Source organism: Teleopsis dalmanni, chromosome 1 (assembly GCF_002237135.1).
Source record: "Teleopsis dalmanni isolate 2A chromosome 1, ASM223713v2, whole genome shotgun sequence".
Classification (NCBI taxonomy): domain Eukaryota; kingdom Metazoa; phylum Arthropoda; class Insecta; order Diptera; family Diopsidae; genus Teleopsis; species Teleopsis dalmanni.
The window spans coordinates 21575654-21595786 of NC_051846.1; the positions used below are offsets into that span (position 1 = coordinate 21575654).

At 27.4% G+C, this 20133-nt stretch overlaps 1 protein-coding gene across 4 annotated transcripts; it reads right to left on the reverse strand.

The window, feature by feature from the left end:
* Positions 1-235: 235 nt before the first annotated feature.
* Positions 236-8535, reverse strand: LOC119671456 (phosphatidylinositol 4-kinase beta). Of its 4 annotated transcripts, XM_038082095.1 has the most exons (12): positions 8495-8535; positions 7806-7917; positions 5825-6167; positions 5546-5737; positions 3558-5266; positions 2760-3492; positions 2570-2688; positions 2370-2507; positions 1691-1965; positions 1520-1608; positions 1291-1455; positions 236-1226 (listed from the first exon to the last, which is right to left on the reverse strand). In XM_038082095.1, exons 2-12 carry the CDS (start codon positions 7911-7913, stop codon positions 1039-1041), a joined length of 4059 nt encoding a protein of 1352 aa, XP_037938023.1. In that variant the 5' UTR covers positions 7914-7917; positions 8495-8535; the 3' UTR covers positions 236-1038. The 4 variants fall into 4 exon arrangements, with proteins under 4 accessions (XP_037938023.1, XP_037938024.1, XP_037938025.1 ...); XM_038082096.1 differs by lacking the exons at positions 5546-5737; positions 5825-6167; positions 7806-7917; positions 8495-8535 and adding an exon at positions 5341-5431 and having other exon boundaries at positions 1039-1226; XM_038082097.1 differs by lacking the exons at positions 5546-5737; positions 5825-6167; positions 7806-7917; positions 8495-8535 and adding an exon at positions 5344-5419 and having other exon boundaries at positions 1039-1226.
* Between the last annotated feature and the right edge of the window lie 11598 nt (positions 8536-20133).

Genomic DNA, 20133 nt, shown 5'->3' on the forward strand with positions numbered 1-20133 from the left:
AGGCTTATATTAATTATAATTTATAATTTTTAGTTTAAAGTCACTGTGAATTTGTTTCTTTTTTTTTTATTATAATATTGAAGTTTTTTTATATACTATAATAAAAAATAAAAACAATTTTAATAGTTTTAACATACATACAAAGCTTGTAATATATTTTTGAAAATATGTTACATATTTTTTATAACATACATTTATGAGTACTTTTTTTACTCTTTAATAAACTTTTTGATTAATTATAAAAATTTATGGTTAAGTATTACTTAAAGTTTTTATCTGAATTTAGAAGTGAATATTTGGATATCGAGAGCAGATAATATTATGAATATTTCAAATAAATAATTAGGCTTAAAAACGTTTAACGCCTGGTGACGTTACATCATAGTACAGTTACTGTTTATTTCGCGTAAAGAATTCTAACTAAAAATATAATTCTTAAAATAATTTTATATATTTATTATATAAATTTTTCTAGCAATATATGAAACTATAATTAGCAGTTTTCTCAGTACGCACGCATGCGCACCATTTACGACAAATGCGTCTATATTTCATTAAGTGATATTCATAACTAACAATAGAAATTAAAAATTATTTTATAATATAAGAAAATAAGTTACAGTAGCGGATATATATATATATATAGATTTATATATATGTAAGATCATATACGTATATAAAAATATTAAAAGCATATTATTTAATTAGACATGCCTGCACAAACATACTGACAAAAAATCAAGCAAACACACATATATACTATTGAGATATATTTACAACAACAAGCACTAATTTATATGATTAACAATTTTTTCTAATAAGAAAATTACACATTAAAATACAAAATTATTCTATCATACATTTTGTAGTGAATTAAACTGTTACTACTACAGCATGATATCATTGGATAAACATATATTATTGCTTTTGCATTTGGCTGAGTGATACGTGATACAGTTTTCACATTTTTTTTTGACAGTTCAATGGAGTTTTAATAACTGAATTATTGAGTTTTTAAATTTTCATAAAAAACCTTTCTCACAATATTCCATTCGTGTAGTACTGATACCCATCGTACAATTTTGTTGAAAGGCTTTTTAGTGAATCTTGTACTAATTGCTCAACTTTCCGCTCCATTTCCTGTTCAGTTAAGTTCATATGGAAACGTTTACGAAGATTTTGTACAGTACCAGAACAACCATTTTTAAAGCATGGCAATTGAGCATCTAAAATGATTAATTTATTAGATAAATATTTTTTGAAAAAAAAAATTTATTTTTATCAACTTACTGCTACGCATAATTTCTACGAAATTTATTATGCGATCCATATGTTTTCGTGCTGACATCATTCCTACAAGCAACAAATGTTTAAATTCTCTCCAATGTTCAGACTCAGTACCACCCATAACATCCACAAATTCAGGGGTCAACTTAAAAGGCGACTGCTCAAAACCTGTGAAATTGTTTAAAAAATTTGAGTTTATTTTATTATTATTCGTATTTATCATCTAAATTACCTAAATTCTTGGGTGATATACTCAATATAAATCCAAAATCAATGTGAATTATATGACCATCCGAATGTAGAAGTATATTGCCATTGTGGCTATAAACAAGCAAACATTATTATATTATATTGTATAATATATGGTATTATATTGTTTGATTTAAAAGCATTTTTTACTTACCGATCTTTAACTTGCAGTAAATATGATATAAGACAGTAAGCTGCACAGCTTTGTACAAAATTCTTTTGGGCTAAACGGAATATATCACTGTCAGCAGCACCATACTCATCGATAAAGTAGTCTCGTAAGGACTTGTTGGAGTTTTTCTTGATTTGATGCAATGAAACGGTATTTAAAATGGGTTCTATAAGACCACTATCATTGGAGAGACAAACGATTTTATATGGACGAACCCAAAGATCAACGTTTTCCTCTTGCCAAATTATTTTGAACATCTAAAACGAAACAATAAAGAAATATTAATAAATAAAATGTATTAATATAAAGTAAAAGATTACATAAAAGTTATGAGCAATAATTATAGAATCGGTTAGGTTAATTTAGCGGTCGTTTAGCCACACACAAAGCTTTTGGTCTCTAGAGATACTAGATAAAATAAAGTAAATTTGCAGTAGGCATCATGTAGGATATAGATACATTGTACGAATCTAAGGTTGTTTAAAATTGAACTCTTGAGATGATTTAAATAAAACAGAAAACAAGTAGAGAAAAATACTTATCAAAGTAAATTTTTTGTGTTAGCAATCGATTCTACCCGAAAGAAAAACACTCAGCTCTTCAAATTAAGGCCACAATGTCTCAATGTTTGACAATTTAGAACATTGATTATGCTTCTTACCTGCAGTAATTGAGTAGCCATCAGTTCCTGTCGTAAGTCGTCTCCGCACTTTACAATAGCTGAAAGCAAGCGCCAATTTGATAAATGTCCGTAAGGAGAGGAATCACGTATTTGCTTTTCTTTTTCATGCCAAGGTTCCTATTTATTTGAAAAAAACAATGTATTATAAATACAACAATAAATAATAATAAAAAACTTACCTTTAAAGCAGCAGCAGAAGGATCTTCTGGATCATTACAAAATGATTTCGTATTTTCACAATTTAAATTGTTACAATGTCTGGTACGTACATCACCAATGTTAAAAAGTACTGGAGTACCTAAAATATATTACAGTTATATAATTAAATATATATAAAATAACATATAAAAAGAAAATACTGATATTTACCTTGATCCCTCGAATCACAAGAGTCCAACGACATTTGCGATATGGCATCTCTTTCACTAATCTTATGTAAATTCATGTATTGTGCAGTTATATCATCATCTTCCTGCGACCATACATCATCCTCCGCTACACATAAGCCTCCCAATGACATATTAGCATTACAGCAATTTTGTTGCCCATCTGTTGGTATTTGCGCCGTACCATGTGCTTCTGAAGCTATTGACGATGATTCAGAGATAAGTTTTTCCTTTTTTCGTCGAGCACTAGAGCTACCACCTGTACTATGACTGCTACAGCTAGACGTGCGGCTGCAATTTACATGATGTATTTGCCCGCAACACATACCTTCCAAATGCTCTTCGCTCTTTGTGTGTCGTAATGATGGCATCATTTTCGGTATTAATGGTGAAGTATAAATATCTGGCACTTCAACAACTTCCACATAAATAATATATGGAGTTTTATCTTTTGAATTTAAAACAGCAGTCTTTTCCTCTGTTATACGCACAACATGGTGCGGAATGTCCGAGTAGAGTGGAAGCCAAACTCGTGCAGGCAAATTTTTATTTATTAAATTTAAAAACATACGTAAAGCGGATGTTTTTTCAGCTTTGGAAGGTAAGGAAGTGAGATTTTTGCCTACATTAATAAGCGCCTTCATGAATTCCTTTTGTGGTGCTGTTTTTGGAGCCCCACAGGAACAAACAGTCTTTTGACCAAGCAGTCCATTAACCTAAAATTGTAAATAATTAACTTTACAGATTGCTTTACAGATATATGTTGTAGTAAGTAATTTACCTGTCCGCGGACTGATTCAAAGCAAGTGCATCCGTTATCAAAAGCACGCCCAGAGGTCAAATCACCGAGACATAGTTTAGCTGGTGTTACTTGGAGTGTTTGTGTTGTATAGGGAGGTTGCTGGTACAAGCGATTCGATATGCTTAAAGTGCTAGACATTGGATGTCGACGTGAATCAGACAATAGCACAGTTGCGTCCGATTGCGAGCGGTGGTGAGTTTTCTTAGTTAATGGGGATACAGCCACAGCAGCCACTGCTGATGTATTGGTAACATCTTTATTATCATTTTTATTAAGGATTTTACGTTCCTTCCGTGAAAATATTTCTTTCATTAGTGCTAATTGTGATTTACGTCCCGAATTGCTTAGCACATCTATTTGATAATTATAAGCTTCCAGTAACCATAAACATTTCAATGAAAAATCTACAGATTTACGACAACGTATAGTTAAATATGGATCTAAAACTTCTGCCAACTCATCCATTTGTATATACATAACAATTAATTGTGGTATGTACAAATCAACTTCTTGATCGGGAAAATTGAATATTTTATTACCAATAAAACTTAGTACACCAGGTTCTTTAGAATAAAATAGATAGTGTACAGCAAAGTGTATATTGAAGACGGGAGATTCGAAAAATCTCAGCAAACCGCTGGGACCCTTTTCAGTCTTTTGTTGTGTGTCACTGACGTGGGGACGCTCCTTAATGAAGCACTTAACCATACCAGGCACTTTTAGTTTATTTAGTGATGAAATGGAAGATGATTTCGAAATCGAAGATGTGTTAGATGCGGAAGCACCTGGCAAGTTGAGGTGTATAGTTTTTTCAGTATTCTCTGAATTCTTTTCCGTTTCAGGAATTAAAGATTTGACATCTGCTGGCAATTCAATAGAAGGTGTTGTGGCTGGTGTATTTGTGGCAGATGCCGATGCAGCTGCTGCAGCAGCGGCAGCGGCCGCAGCAGCCTTTTTACTTGCACTTGAAGTAATAAGACCAAAAAATTCTTTCTTCTTTGAAATGTCAGTAGGCGACTTTACTTGATCTTGTGTAGTATTGCCCTCTTCTGTTTTATTTTTTGCTGCATTCTTTTTTTCATGATTTTCTATAATGCTTTGTGCGGTGCGGAATATAGCATTTTTAGTGGCACCAAAGAAGTTCTTGAAGAGCACATCATTCTTTGTTGATTCATTTGTTGACGCATCTCCAGTTTTTAGTGGTTTACCGGGTAAAGCGTTAGTAGGTGATGCTACTAAAGATAATGGTAAGTTTGCCGTTGGTGTAGCTGCACTTGCATCTACCACGTCAGCAGTAGGTGTCTCAGCTTCAGCGTCGATAATTGGATCACCAATTTTACGCTCCAAATTTATAGCTGCTTGAGACATATTCATCTCTCTGTAACGTATACGCTCATTAAGTTCTTTAGTGGTATTATTGTCACCACCAGCGGCAACATCATTATCAATATTATTTTGTTTTTGTTGTTTCTGTTTACGTGTTGGTCTCAGAGTACGACAATCTGTATCAGGCGACTGATAAAAGCACAGGTCCGACTGAAGAATGCCATATTCTTCATCCATCGATGTTGTTTCTAGCATATCAATGCATTCTTCCTCTGCATCCATTTCACCAGAATCTAAAGATTCATGCGAGTGTCGTATACGGTTAAGTGAAATTTGGTCAGAATCAGAACCACAAATTATGCCTACAAGAGAAGAGCATAAATTAGTTAAGCATATAATTATGAAAAGAAAGAAAAGAAAAAATAACTTTATTTACTACATTTACGTTGCATTTTTGAGCCAATTTGATTTTGCGGTGTTAATTTCGTCATTTTTTAATTTTTCAAGTTGGGATATATGTAGATATATTTTAAGGTTTACAAGAATTTTGAAATTTGAAAATATTAAGTAGAACACAATGCATATTCGATTAGTACAAAGGCAACGTATGCATAAATTATTAGTGAATGATAATGCCTTACCTGAATCATCTGAACCAAGACTGGTGAGATCCTCACGTTTCTTGCTATTGCCATTGCCATTGTTGCTATTCATATTATTACTGCTGTTGGCACTGCTGTTGCTGACAATATTGCAAGTATTATTACTGTTGCTGCGCGAAGGATTCTCACTTGATTTGGGTCGTGTACGCATTGCGGGGCAGGTCGGTTCGACTGTGTATTAAAAAGTAAATAAAAAATTAATATTCCAATAAAAATAGTTAAATTACAAGTATTAAATTATTGATTGATATTACGCACCAATTACACTGAGATTTGTAACATGATGTATGGATGATAATGTAGAAGGCGATGATGATGATGATGCTGATGGTGCGGATGGTGGTGGTGGTGATAATAATAATGATGATGATGGTGTTGGTCCTGTTGTGGTAACAGTGGGTTCTGTGGTTGATACAATACCAATTGCAGTTGTATCCGCTGCTGTTGTGGATGATGATGTCAGCGCTGGAGTTGTGGTTGTGGTTAATGCTGCCGTTACATTCGCTGCGGTGGTAACTATTTTCGAGCACATCGTTGTACCAAGTATTGATGGTGTGCAAAATGTATTCTCGCTTTCAGCATTAGGTGATGAGACTTCAACCTATTATATAAATAAAAAATATATATGTAAATGAAAATGTTAATAAACGGATATAAATTTATTATGTACGTTTAATAGTTAAGTTTAAAATTAAAATTTTATAAATTAGCGGATATTGTGTCAGGAGACAATTATAAAATACCACAACAGGATTTTCTAAATGTTAAAATAAACTTTTTAATGTAAAATAGTTCCAATTACGATTAAAAAAATCTGTTAATTAAAATAGTATGTACTTAATTGACAAATAAATATGTCAACATATGTTAAGAAGTATAAAGAGTTAAGCTTAATATGTGGAAGATGAAAATCCTTTTCGTGATGGGTAGTATAAATAGGTAATTGAGAGCTTTATTAGATATATTATTATAATACTAAATTTTAGTAATTATTAAAATTAAAATATAAATTATATAAGAAAAACTATTTAACAAATAAATAGTAAAATATATGTTATACCTAGTGAAGTTCGCTCTAAGCACAAAAAAATTGAATACATAATAATTGGAGTCCGTTTGACTCATATTTGTAACTTATTATTGTTAAACAAATAAATTTTTCTTTAATATTTATATGCAAAAAATTCAAAATAATATAACATACTTATAAACCAATTTCTTAATTAATTTTAACTTATGGGTATACGTTATCAAATTTAATAAAATGATGAAAAAAAAACAATTCCTATTGTTTGTAAAAATAATAATGATTTCGACAACTACACTAACCCTTTACCCAGTATTATTTGAGCAACTTGATCTTCTCCAAGTGCGATACAATTCATTATAATGTTTCTCTATATATTCGATGCCTCTCTCGATTTATCTTTAATTTCAAAATATCGATAATCATTTCTTATAAAAGTTGTTAGATTTTTCCGTCTTGATTCTGGTTGAATTCAATTTAAATTCTACCCATTCCTTAATCCAATAATATTTTCTAATAATTGGTTACTCTCTCACACAACCATTACCCACTAATATCCTAATCGATGTATCATAGTGTCTGCTATATAGATAGAGCAACAGCAACAATAATTTTTTATTTATAATATATTTCTCTTGCTGGAACATTATTTTTAGGTATGCAAACAAGTGATAATATCTGAGAGTGAGATTTAGAGAATACAATGGCTGGGGAAGTGGTATAATGAATGATCGGTTTGTAATATGAAGAATTATCTTGGGGTAAGAATGAACACATTTTTTTTTCTTAATTTGGCGTCTTTTTTGCAATTTATTCCTTTATTTAATATTGATTGGTTTTTTGTTTTTTTGTTGTAAACAATAGGTACTTGCATTTTATATCCTTGATAGGAGGGTAAGGTCGTCTGTGTAGACGAGTGATTCCGTGACATATACCCCTGCCGTTTTTAATATCTCAAGGAATTTATTAACTAAAATAAACTCGTTAAATATTATCATCTAACTAACTAACTTATTGATTGACGAAATATAAAAGTAATATATTATATTATGATTATAGTATAATAGTATAATAATTTCGTTTATTATAGTTTCGTTAACATAACATTATTTTTTGCGAGGTAAAATAAAATAAAAACTTTCAAACTAAAAATATAATTTTTGTTTGTTATAATACAAAAATAAATATAAACAATTGAGTAATTTTACCCACCTCTGGTATTCTCTGCAATGCGCTGTCTAAACTGCGATTTCGATGATGCTGCGTAAGATTAATGCGTGTGTTTGTCACCTGTGAGACAGGTGGCAATAAAATGCCCATAGATCTGTAATAATAAAATGACATTAATTAGTAAAATATTCACTCATTTAATATAACATTTATAAATAATAAAAGAACTTATTAAATCTCAGAAATTGTGAGAAAATTATCATACACACAAAAGAAACAAAAAAGAAACAAAAAAAAAAACAAAAATCAATGGTCAAAAACTATCATTGAATCATTCTTCTTCGACACTTTTTATTGCATGAGAACAAGAACCAGTACAAGTCCACACAAGTGTAGTGTATCGCGTATACACAACACACATACCCACACACTAATGAAACAGATGGGAGGAGGTGAAGTAAGTGCCAAGATAAGTCAATATTTTTCACTTTTACTCATGAACAATATGGCAGCAAACAAACTAAATAAATTCACTTCAGATTCTTTAATTATTTTTATTACTTTATCAAATATATGATGTGATAAAAAAATTTATTGATAAATATCGCAAATTTTTTTTATATTAAAAATAAAGTCAACGATTACAGAATCAGCTGTTTTTTCTTTCGACTAGTATAACACATAACACAAAAAGAAAAAAGTATGGAATCATTTGCATTTTTAATTTTTACCTGCTTTCGTTTTTCTTTTATTTGTTTTGTTTCTTTGCACTAATTATGTTGTTTTTATATGAAAACTGTTGACTCATTTATTAATAATAATAAAATAGTAAATTAGAAAAATAATAACAAAAATTATGTAAAAACAAAACACCACAAATAAGCCTCAAAGGCCAAGATAGACTGACTAACGCAAAAATCACAAATACACGAATCAAAATTGTTGGAATGCTACAATTGAAACGCGAAGTAGATAAAGTTCAGCGGGTTGGAGTTAGGTGACGTTGGAAACGGCAGAGTAACTATAGTACTATCGCAAGAAGAAGCAATACTTAAGCTAATAAAGAGTAGAATTGTTTTGGTGAGTACAAAGTCACAGCGAGAACGTCAAAGAATAAGAGAAATTTATTTGAAGTGTTGGCAAATTTGAACAGAGATGTTATATTATTTTTAAATCATTTAAATATATTTAGAAATTATGGATTGTGTTTATTAGGTGTGAAAATATTTTATGTATATTAATAAACTTGTTAAAATACTTCTAAAATATATATTAAAATTAAAATGTGCGTTTTGTGAGAACGATTTCAATTGTATTAATTAATTATGATGGTAATGATGATGGGTATTAGGCAATACTCGAAACAGCTTTATGGTTAGGCAAAAATTCAATTAATTAATAAATAAAGAATTTTATTGTTGTAATTTACTACTATATTATTAAATATTAATTAATTATTTTAAGCTTTTTGTTAATAGAAATTTTTTTTTAATATTTTCCAATTTTAAATTCAATGTTTATATATCTCAATTGTTTTTATTTTTGTTTTTTCAATTTTTATTTGCAAGATCCTTGTAAAAATTTTAAATTTATTTTTATCTTACATCTCATTTATTGCATTTGATTTTTAACAAGTCTTTATTAGATTTTAGTGTACAGCGAAACGTAAAATTAGTAAAAACCAGTAACAACTAATAAAAATTTTACTAACGGGAACTTATTTAAAATAATTCACTAATGTTTTTAAATATGGGTATTGAATTTTAAAAGGTGCGATGTTAAATAGCACTATTACTAAACTACACTTTAATAGAGCTTATCGATTTTACGAATGTTAGAAAAAGATAATATAAAATAATATTAGAAGTTATCGGTGGCACGCAAGTATGGTAAAAAACAGCAAGTTGCTAGCCTACACTGGCTGAAATGTACGCAAAACAACAACATTATTTTCTCTACCTAAGCTGGTAGTTGCTTACTGGCCAAACACTTCGGCTAGTTAAGAAAAAACGAAATGTTATCAACGAAATAAGTGAACTATTAACACATGTCAAAAATCATATGTAAACAAAATTTGTAACAATATTCCAAAATATCATAAATTTGAAAATTGGGTAAAAAGTGAAATTTCATAGTTTTATTTTGAAATCTCCAACATTTTTACCACTGCTTTTAATTCACTATTCATTTTAATTTTTAATTCATATTAATAACTGATTTTTATACAAAATTAAATTTGCTTGCATTATGTAGATGTGATAAAACATAACACTTGACAGATTAGCGAATATAGGCCAGCATGCATTTTTTGCCACACTTGCGAGCCACCGAAAACGCCTTTTATTATGTAGTCTGAATGGGAATACTTAAAATAATATTAAATACTCTGTTTAAATGCATATATATATGTATATATATATATATTTGCATTTTTATATTAAGTATGAAAAAAAAAATTACAACAAAAGTAATAATAAAATAACAATAATATAAGAATATTCGCAATTTTTTCTTTCAAAGTTGTAAAAAACCAATATTAAGACTGGTTGAAACAAATTCGCATTCACTTTTAAAATATGTTAAATGGGTTTTTTTTAAATAAATACTAAAATAAATAGAAATATTACTATAATAAATATAAATAAATAAAAACTATAAAAAATTAAATATTAAACACAACAAGCAAATATTTTGTGAGAACTGACTGGAATTTGGTATATATTCCCAAAACTCATTGTGAACTGCTTATCGATTGTGATTTCAAAGAAGTTGGGTTAAATAAGCAAGCAGTGTTCTTTTTCGTATGTTTTCTTTTAAAATAAGAGTTTGTATTTTTACAACATACATATTACATACATACAAATTTTACATATTAGGCGTAATCTTATATCAAATATGAATGGCAAATATTTGTGATTTTGAAGTGGCGTTTAACATGAAAACGAATGTGATAGCGTTGTTGTGATCATGTGGCGAATACAGTGTTTACCGCAATCTTTTAAACAGTTTGTAGAGACTACTGAAACCCTATTTATTTTATTTTTAACAAATGAAATCAATTATGATATGTTAAGTTATTCAAAAAGTTAAGATATGCGAAGATTTTTTATTTTAACGATTTTATTTTTTGTCATTATTGCTTAAAATTGAATATAATTTTAAAAAGTATTATTATTAAAAAAAAAAGTATTATTAATATATATTATTATAATATAATAATATGTACTAATAAATGAAAATAAGATTTTTCATAATTAAATATTTTCCAACACTGTAAATGAGAGTAGCACAAGAGCAATCCCACTCGCAAAGGTGTTCATTTTTTATAACAATTATTGTTGTTGCCATACGGCTGGTTGTGCTTTGTTTAAATAAACCAAACAAAACAATATAACAGAAATAATTAAAAAAAAATATTAAAATTAAAAAATAGATTAAAATAAAAAAAAGAAATGATAGTAATATATAAAAATGTTGAAAAAAAAGATATTATAAAATGAGAAAAACTAAGAAAAAAGATTACTTTAATAAGAAGAAATAGTAATTCGACTACAAATAAGAAATAAGAGAAATAAGTTTTCGTTTTAATATAAAACCGAATTAGCAGAACCAAAGTTATTCTCCTTGTTAAGGAATATAATTGGGTACATGACGTATACGCAACTTTTTAATTAAAAACTAAAGGAAAAAAGTTTTGCAGCTCAATTAAAGGTGGTTTAATGAACTTTTCAAGCTGCAAAAAAATAAATAAATTCTAAATAATTTATGCAATTAATTGTGTGTATAAGTGAAGTTTAGACTACGTATGGTTTTTTTATAAGTTTTATTCAAATTGTAGCTTTATAGCTGCAGGGAATAATTAAAAGTTGCCAGCAAATATTTTTTGTGTTCGTTTTTGTGTCTTCCTCGTTTTGGACTACACGGTGTATGAGTGACATTCAATTAGGAAGCAAAGTAAACTGTTTGCTAATTAGTGTGAGCATGCATAGTTGAAGAGATAGAACTAGGAATGCGTGGGGTGATAGTTTTATTTATAGTAGTTCTAAAATAAGCAATGATAACAAATAAAAACCTACGAGTAATTTGATTAAAAAAGTTTTTAGATTTTAAATTTAAGTGTTTTTTTATTGCTTTTTGTAAAAATTACTTTTATTCTATTCTCTAATTTTAACTTATAAAATAAAAATATATAAAGTTTCATAAGATATTTTATTTTAGAACTTATAGTTCTTTCATTTTTATTACTTTTAAAACCAGTTGTGCAAAAATCTATGAGTAGCTAGAATTAAATACTTAACAAAAGCAACTTATTTAATTTAGAAATAAAAATTGCTTATTCGATTAGATTATCTTTTTATTACACGTTTATATTGCTGATATAAGAACATATAATTAATTATTAATAAACATATAACTTTCATTTTTTAAATATGTTTTTTGAATTTTTGGTTATTTTGTATGTAAAAAGTGTGTAAATATTTTCTGAATATAAATTATATTGTATATAGTACAAAAAATTATTTCTATAATAGTTAATATAAAAATTTTTTTTGAATGATTGTGTTGGAGTATCTACTATAATCATATAAATATTTTAAAATCCGTGAAACATGGATATTTTTCTTATTTAATTTAAAAAAATTTGCTTAATCTTGTTAATGGAAAATTGAACCAATTATTTAGTACTAGAGTCACTGAAAAAGGAAATATTAGTTGCCCAATTCAAAGATTTATTTGAATATATTTGAGATAATTTGATAATACTGATAATATGAATGTCAATATAACAAACCTTGTGAATGGAGTTGGAACCTAATCGTTAATATATTTTTGAGTAACAGTAGAGAGATATTGGAAGAGCTATTCAAATGACGGATATTCTTATACTATTAAAGTTTCGCATTATTGCATATAATTATTAAAGTATGATAGTGTAATATCTTATGTTATAATGTCAGAATTAATGACAATGATTCAATTACATTTATTCGTTTTACTTTTAGAAGGGGAAGGTATATACAGTATTTTAATGGGAATCCAAATCTTAACATCTCAGGAATTGCATTTATCTTGAGATATTTATATATTTGTTTATTCAATATTTAGTGAGTTTCATTTCATTACCCGTCATTAAGTAAATATTGTACGACTAGGCTAGGGCCAACTTTCCAAGTTATTTGATTTAAAGAGTTTCAAAACCAAATACCATAAAGTGAAAAGAGTTTTTAACAGTTTCTTACATCACAAATGTAAAGAATAAATATATAAAATTTAACATTTTTTTATCGCGAAGCTTGTAGTTTCCAAATGAAATATTTTCATTAATGTTTCTGGAGAGTCGAAATATATTCAAACTTATACAAAAGCTCCTAAATAGTTTTCAAATGGGATACCAATATCTAAGAAGTGAATGTTAGGGAGCAGAATGCCTGCCTTGGCAAGCTCTTCTGCTGTACAGTTGCCCAAGACTGGAAGTTATTCCAATTAATAAACTGCACACCTACGATAAGTATCCGGCAGAAAAGTTGTTACTGTTTCATAATAAACTGTTTCTAACTTGCTTGTGTTAACGTATAAAATTTAACTAAATAAATAAAATAAGTTGAGAGTTTAAAACTGATATTATAACAAGCTTCGAATAACATATATGGGTTAAGTGACTCTGTTACTATAATGAAGAGGCATTTCAACTGCAATGTTTTTCTCAAAAAAAAATTACATTATAAGTTCAAGAAATTCTGTATTTTTTATTTATGGAATGAATTCTTATTTTTGTAAAAATAATTATATGATATATATATACAGTTAAATATATCATTGTTCTTGAGATTTAAAGATATATATTCAATAGTAATTAATGTTCATTTTTGCGCATAAATATTGAAATGACGTATTTTAGGTCATGATTAATTTTATTTAATTAAAACTGATTTCCATATATATGTATATCTGTATGAAAATGTATTGTTCATGCCAAATGATAAGCAAAAAAAAATTCTTATCACTAGTTGGCATGTGTATGTCTCGCAGTTGCAAAAATGTTAGAAAACTTTTAAAAGTGCAAAAATAAATTGTAACATGAAATTGTATAATTAAGGTACAATTTATTTGTATATGAATAGGTATCTAGGTAGGTTTATAACAAAATATTAATACTATATTTGTAGCTGTTAACGCTTTTTAATTATTTGATAACGTGTGATAAGCAACACGTAAAATTGTTGTAAAACAAACTTTACAAAACCTGCAGATTGTTACGATGACAGGAACAAATGTACTGAGAATATACTGAGTAATGATAATAAATTTAACTTAAACAAAATAAACTTTCTAAATATAAACACAAAATATTTGTATCGGAAGTGTCGGAGGCACGCTCAGAACAGGTGGCATACTCAGAATACGCCAAAAATTATAATTAATGCGAGTTAGTAATTTTTTTATTACGTTTGCAATTTTTTTAAAAAAATTTATTTACAAACAAAACAAGGAATTAGTCAGAAAAGTTTTTTTTTCGATAAACAGAAAATTAATGATATTAATGATAATTTTAAATATGTAGCATGTATAAAGCATCGGTATATTTTATATATTTAAATAATTAATTAAAATTATTATAATTAGAAAATTTATATCAGACTTAAGTGCTTTAAATATATTTTGATGGATTTAATTAAAGCTTTCAACAAGTTAAGACATATGCTTATATTATATATAGTAAGGAAAAATTATTAAAAATTAAATTAATATTTTTTATATTAATTGCACAATTTAAAGAAAACAGAAGTTGTCGAAAACGACAAACATCTTTGGTAAACATGATTTCTATGTATAGTTTACAAATAAATGACTAAATTGGTTATTATTATTATTAGTATCACATACTAATATACATCATATTGTAATAAATTAGTTATATAGTATAAATTAAATTATAAATTCATTATCAATTCATTTATTTAAATAGCCTCTTATGGCTGTCATAAGACTAATGATAAGATATTGATAAGTCCTGTTGTACGGCATCGCAGTTCAGTAGATGGCTTTAGATAAATCTTCATACGCTATGGTACCCAACAGGATGTAGCGTAGGGTAGGTCACAACATCTATTGCGTCTGACGTAATGTCTCACTTAAGGCTGCTTGTAGTAACTACGCTTACCCGTACATACTTTTGCTGCTTAGTTTTAATCCAAAAAATTTTAAAAATATCTCCCATTCTCAATTTCGAGAGGAAACTAAATGTCGAGTTTCCATCTAGAGCCACCTAACTGTTGGAAGGTCGTTCATTACTAAACGGTTTAACCATTTTTACTGTTTGAGTTTTAAAATTAAGAATTTTATGTAACATAATAATGACTATGTAACATAATAGACTGATGAAAAGTAACGTCTTAGTTCAAATATAACATATTGCATGAGCATATTTTTTGAATCGAAATAATTCAAATTTTGGGCCTTATGGTCTATTATACGTATATATGCACTATGAAGCGTATAACTTTTAAAAGATCTACTAAAATCTGTATACGAAATAGTTGTATGGTTAACTTTTTCTTTTTTTATTTTTTATTGCTAATAACTAATATAGTTTTGATAAGGAACAATATCATAATAAAAACACTATTGGAACTGTATTCAATGAACTAAATTTGTAACCAATTAAATACATTAAAACAAGCAATAAGCACAAGTAAAAAAAAATACTTTCCAAAAATAAGGAAGCCACAAAAATTGTTTGGAAAAGTTTGGTGAAAATTTTGCGTTGACAGCAAACGATTTAAGCATTACAGCTAAACAGTCTAAAAGTGGGTTTCGGTAAAGTGGCACAAGTGTAATGGAAGCACTTGAAAACCGGTAATGCACTTAATACCGAAAACTATTTTTAGAACGAAATTTCGCGTTCAACTTTTAAACAAAAAGTTGAGCAAACTGCACGGGGCGTATGAGCAACTTTAATTGTGCATGAACAAATATTCCAACAAAATTAAATTTTATTAAATAAAAACAAATATGTAATTATATGCGATTACATTTTTTTTAAATCTTTTTTAAAACAACAAAAAAGATAATATTTCTACACGAATTTAAAGCTTTCATTTATTTATGTTGAAGCAAATACACAAACTTACGCTGTATATATTTACAAGTGTTTTTATATAAAATTATATAAAAGAAAATAAGTAAAAAAGAATTAAAACGAAATTCCGAAATGCAAAATATCAATTATATTAAATTAAATTCAATTTAAATTAATAATATTAATTTTTACTTTTACGTTTTGTTTTATTTTTGGGGAGGGAACTTTCAGATACGAGCGCAGTGAATTGTAAAGCAGATACTGCGGTTATTTTTGTTTATTTGATTCAAATAAATCATTAATTTATTAAAATGTTAAAGAAGCAAAATAGCGCAAAATCTGCATGTAACAATGGTTTTTGTTTTCGCATTATTAAATTAATTTATATTTGTTGACAAACAAAGGCAACGAAAGATGAGATAGCTTGTGAGGTATATATATTCATTTTATGTACATTAATGCTCAGTATATTTTTTTTTTTTTGTATATCAAAACAACTTTAGTTTATAATGCTGATGTACATCACGCCTAGTACTGCTGATTATAAATTACAAATGCACATCATCGAATGTTTTGAATATATAAAAACTTATTTAAATTCATTTATCAAAAGTAATAACCGCAGCACAGTCTAGTAGCTGACAAGTACAAGCAGGCTGTGTCTTACTTATAAGCTTCACAACTGACGTTTGAAGTTTGAAGGCTTTTTTGGGGTAGACTTTAATATTTAAAATCGCCCTCTAGTATTGCAACCGAATGAATGAACCATCCAGTTTGGGAATTAACCACAAAACCCTCGAGTTCAACTATAAGTGGTTAGCACAGCCGAAGCTGTGGCCCGCTGACCGCTCGAGGTACTAGATTTACACCTCTTGTCAAGTGTCGCAAGTAGGGAGGAACACTTAATACCATGCAGACCTTTCACACAAGTGTCGGCGTGGCACCAGCCTCTTACGACAGGCATGCCTTACCTCGGGAATATTCTAACTACTTCATCGCAGTGGGTCCTATAATAGGACTATATAAATTCGTTATATTAAGGTTATTGAATCTTCAAATAGTGAAAATGGAACAATTGCATTATCAAAATCATACACATTCTTCAGCCTTTTTCATTTATACGATATAATTAATATAGATTTAAATTATTGCACTTCGCTTAGACACATTCATCATATAGAAATACGATTACATTTTTAAACGATTAGGTTCTTTATCTTTATGTTTACTCAGATATTACATTAACAAATGAACAGACTTCATGTATGTTTTTAAGTACGAAATTGTGTCACTATGTTAAAAAGTAGGTGAAAAAAAGAAATAAATATATATAAAAATTTAAATTAAATAAATTCTTTTGATGAAAACATTTTCCATTTAAATGCAAATAATACTCAACGTGCAAAACTTTCAACATACCGTAGAAAATTTATTGTAAAAATATTTGCATTTTTTTCATAATTTTTACTTTTCCTATGAATAAATATTTGAATTATTAAAAGTTTAAACTTTACACAAAAAAAAAAAAAAGAAATATATAATGCAAAAGTTTTTTAATTATAAAATGTAATTATAAAAATTACACTTTGAATTTTAGCTAAAGTGAAAAAATACAGAATTTAAGTTGTGGAAATAAATGTATAAAAATGTCTATATACATTAAATATATATACATTCTTTTGTTGGCTCTGGAAAGCGAATATTTGGTTTATTTCTAGATCTTAGAATACTGTGGAGTTGAAGAATAGTGCGCCCATAGTTTTTAATCTGAATCTAAATAAACAATAAAAGTGGAACAATAGGGGTATCTTGGTGCTCTTTTTGCATTATGTTACACTTATTATTTGGAAATTATTTGATTCAAAACACTTAAGACAGCATTTTTTACAGGAACATTAACTTCTAAGTAACATTTTTGCAATATATTTTCTTTTCAGAGCTAAATAAACGCAAATATTTCGATCTTTTCCAAACCTGCGATACTGTGAAGTTGAAGTATAGTGCGTCTCCATAATGTATTTTTTTATTGTTAACGAATTTATATTCAAATTAACAAAGCTTGATATAGGTTTAAGGCTATACTATCATCAGTTTATCAGCAGATGCAAAGTGTAGCTATTATAAACATTTTAATGAATATTTTTAATATATTGCTTTAATTTGTTTTATTTATTTTATTCAATTTTTCTATTTCTATTTCTAAATCACACTCAAAATTTCATTGAAAAAAATTTATATATATATGGTATATAAAATGTTTGCCAACAATATGTATTACACATAATTTAAAGAAAAATTTAAAATTAAATTCCTAAGTAGACACAAAAAGGACATAACAAACATAATTTACTACCACAAATAAAATACTTTTTTGAAATTTCTTTCAGAAAACCCCTACTAAATCTGTTGTAAAGTAGACAAAAAAGAAAGGTTTACATTTTTCTGTTCTATACTAAAATTTTCACCACAAATATTTCACAACATTTCTTCTATTTTACTCTGGTTTATGGTCCAACTTTATGTATTTAATAGAGAGAAGATATAGAAATGAATAAAGAATGTTTTTAAATAAAATAAAATATGTTGACATCTTTAAATTGAAGGGACAAAAAAAAATAGTTGACATTTTAACAAAAACCTAAAGAACTTAAACATTTGTACAAAATATTTAAAATGGAAGTTGCCAAAAATTGTGGTCTTCACAAAAAGAGAATTAAGCAGAAAAATGTTGATAAACAGCATATAAGTTAAGTATGTACTTGGATAAAGTAAAAGATATAAATTAAAAAAAAAATTAAATAGTTAGTTGTATACAAAAATTGTAAAATATATAGCAAACAAGAGGAAACATAAACTAAAGCAAAGTTTTTAGGATTGTAAAGAACAAAATTTAAAAAATTGATTTAAAATTTTTTTAAATAGATTTCAAGAATATAATATATAGTCTGTAATATTCATGTAATAAACTTTTTATAAATTAAAGTAAAAAAAACTACTCCATTAATTAAAAACTTAAATACTTCTCTTGAACAAATGACTACAATGACCTTTCTGTTTTTTTGCATGACATAAGACTAAGGACAACTACAGATATTTCTGTCAAGAACATGAACTCGTTATATAGAATATATAAAAAATTATTCAATGTAGAGTATAACTAATATAACATATGTATGTATAATTTGATATATATTGTTATCTCTCATTTTTATACAATCTAATTATGACAAAAAACAATACTTATATAAAACGGAAGCAAAGTTTTAGCATCTGAGAGGTGTACGGCACAAGTTAATTTCGGGATTTGCATAACATAGGCATTCACACGATATTATTGTTTAATAAAATCGATAATAAGTTTAGGAGACATATAAGTATCTATACACAATTTACACCAGAAACTTTGAAAGTGCAGCCTAACAACAAAGAATAGCAGCGAAAAAGAACGAAAATAATTTTCTAGAATTTGTTTAGATAAATAGTTGCAATCATAATCAACAGTTAGTTATGATTATCATTTGTTGTTGCATTAAAAATCGAAAAAAAAAAAATTAATTAACATACTAACTGGACAGTTTCAACTGAAGAGAAATACTCCTTATATGGTCTTAGTATTAAACGACAATAAAATCAAATATAATAACATATCTAGAATATGTAAAAGTTTCGAAGAAGTTGATACACAACTGTTCGACGGATCTTGTAAACTAAAGGAGAGAGCAGAAATATCATCGCTATAATTAGATGTGTATGAAAAACGGACTAAACTGCATATAATAATGGCAATCAATAGGCAGTTTATATTAGTTTGTATTATTGTAACAAAGCAAGTGGTACACTCTCGTAAACAAATCTTTAAATAATCTTAATGACAGAAATTAATAACACTTAATGAAAGCCTACATGCTTCCTACATAGCTCTTACTATTATTATATATTTTTTACAAAATTATTTTATACTATATATTTATTATTATTATATATTATCTATTATTAATATATTTATCTACAAAAAAAACTTCACGAATAAATGTGTGATATCAAACAAATATCGATTAAAATCAATCAAATATTTTTATACACTCAAAAAATTTATATAACATATATTATATACATAAATATATTGATCTGATTTAGAAAGGGAGTAGAACAGTTTTTTAAAATTACGTCTAGTCGGTCACTAATACTTTCTTCAGTACATTAGACAACGAATTTTATTTAAATCAATAAGTAAAAAATAAATTAATTTAATTTAATTAAATATTTATTCATTGTTTTATTCACATTTTT

Excerpts from the sequence above, each read along its gene's own strand:
- LOC119671456 (XM_038082095.1), bottom strand. The coding sequence starts at position 7,913 with ATGGGCATTTTATTGCCACCTGTCTCACAGGTGACAAACACACGCATT. Across the intron at positions 2,689-2,759 it reads TTGTGATTCGAGGGATCAAG|GTACTCCAGTACTTTTTAAC; the intron begins GTAAATATCAGT and ends AATATATTTTAG. Across the intron at positions 2,508-2,569 it reads CTTCTGCTGCTGCTTTAAAG|GAACCTTGGCATGAAAAAGA; the intron begins GTAAGTTTTTTA and ends TCAAATAAATAG.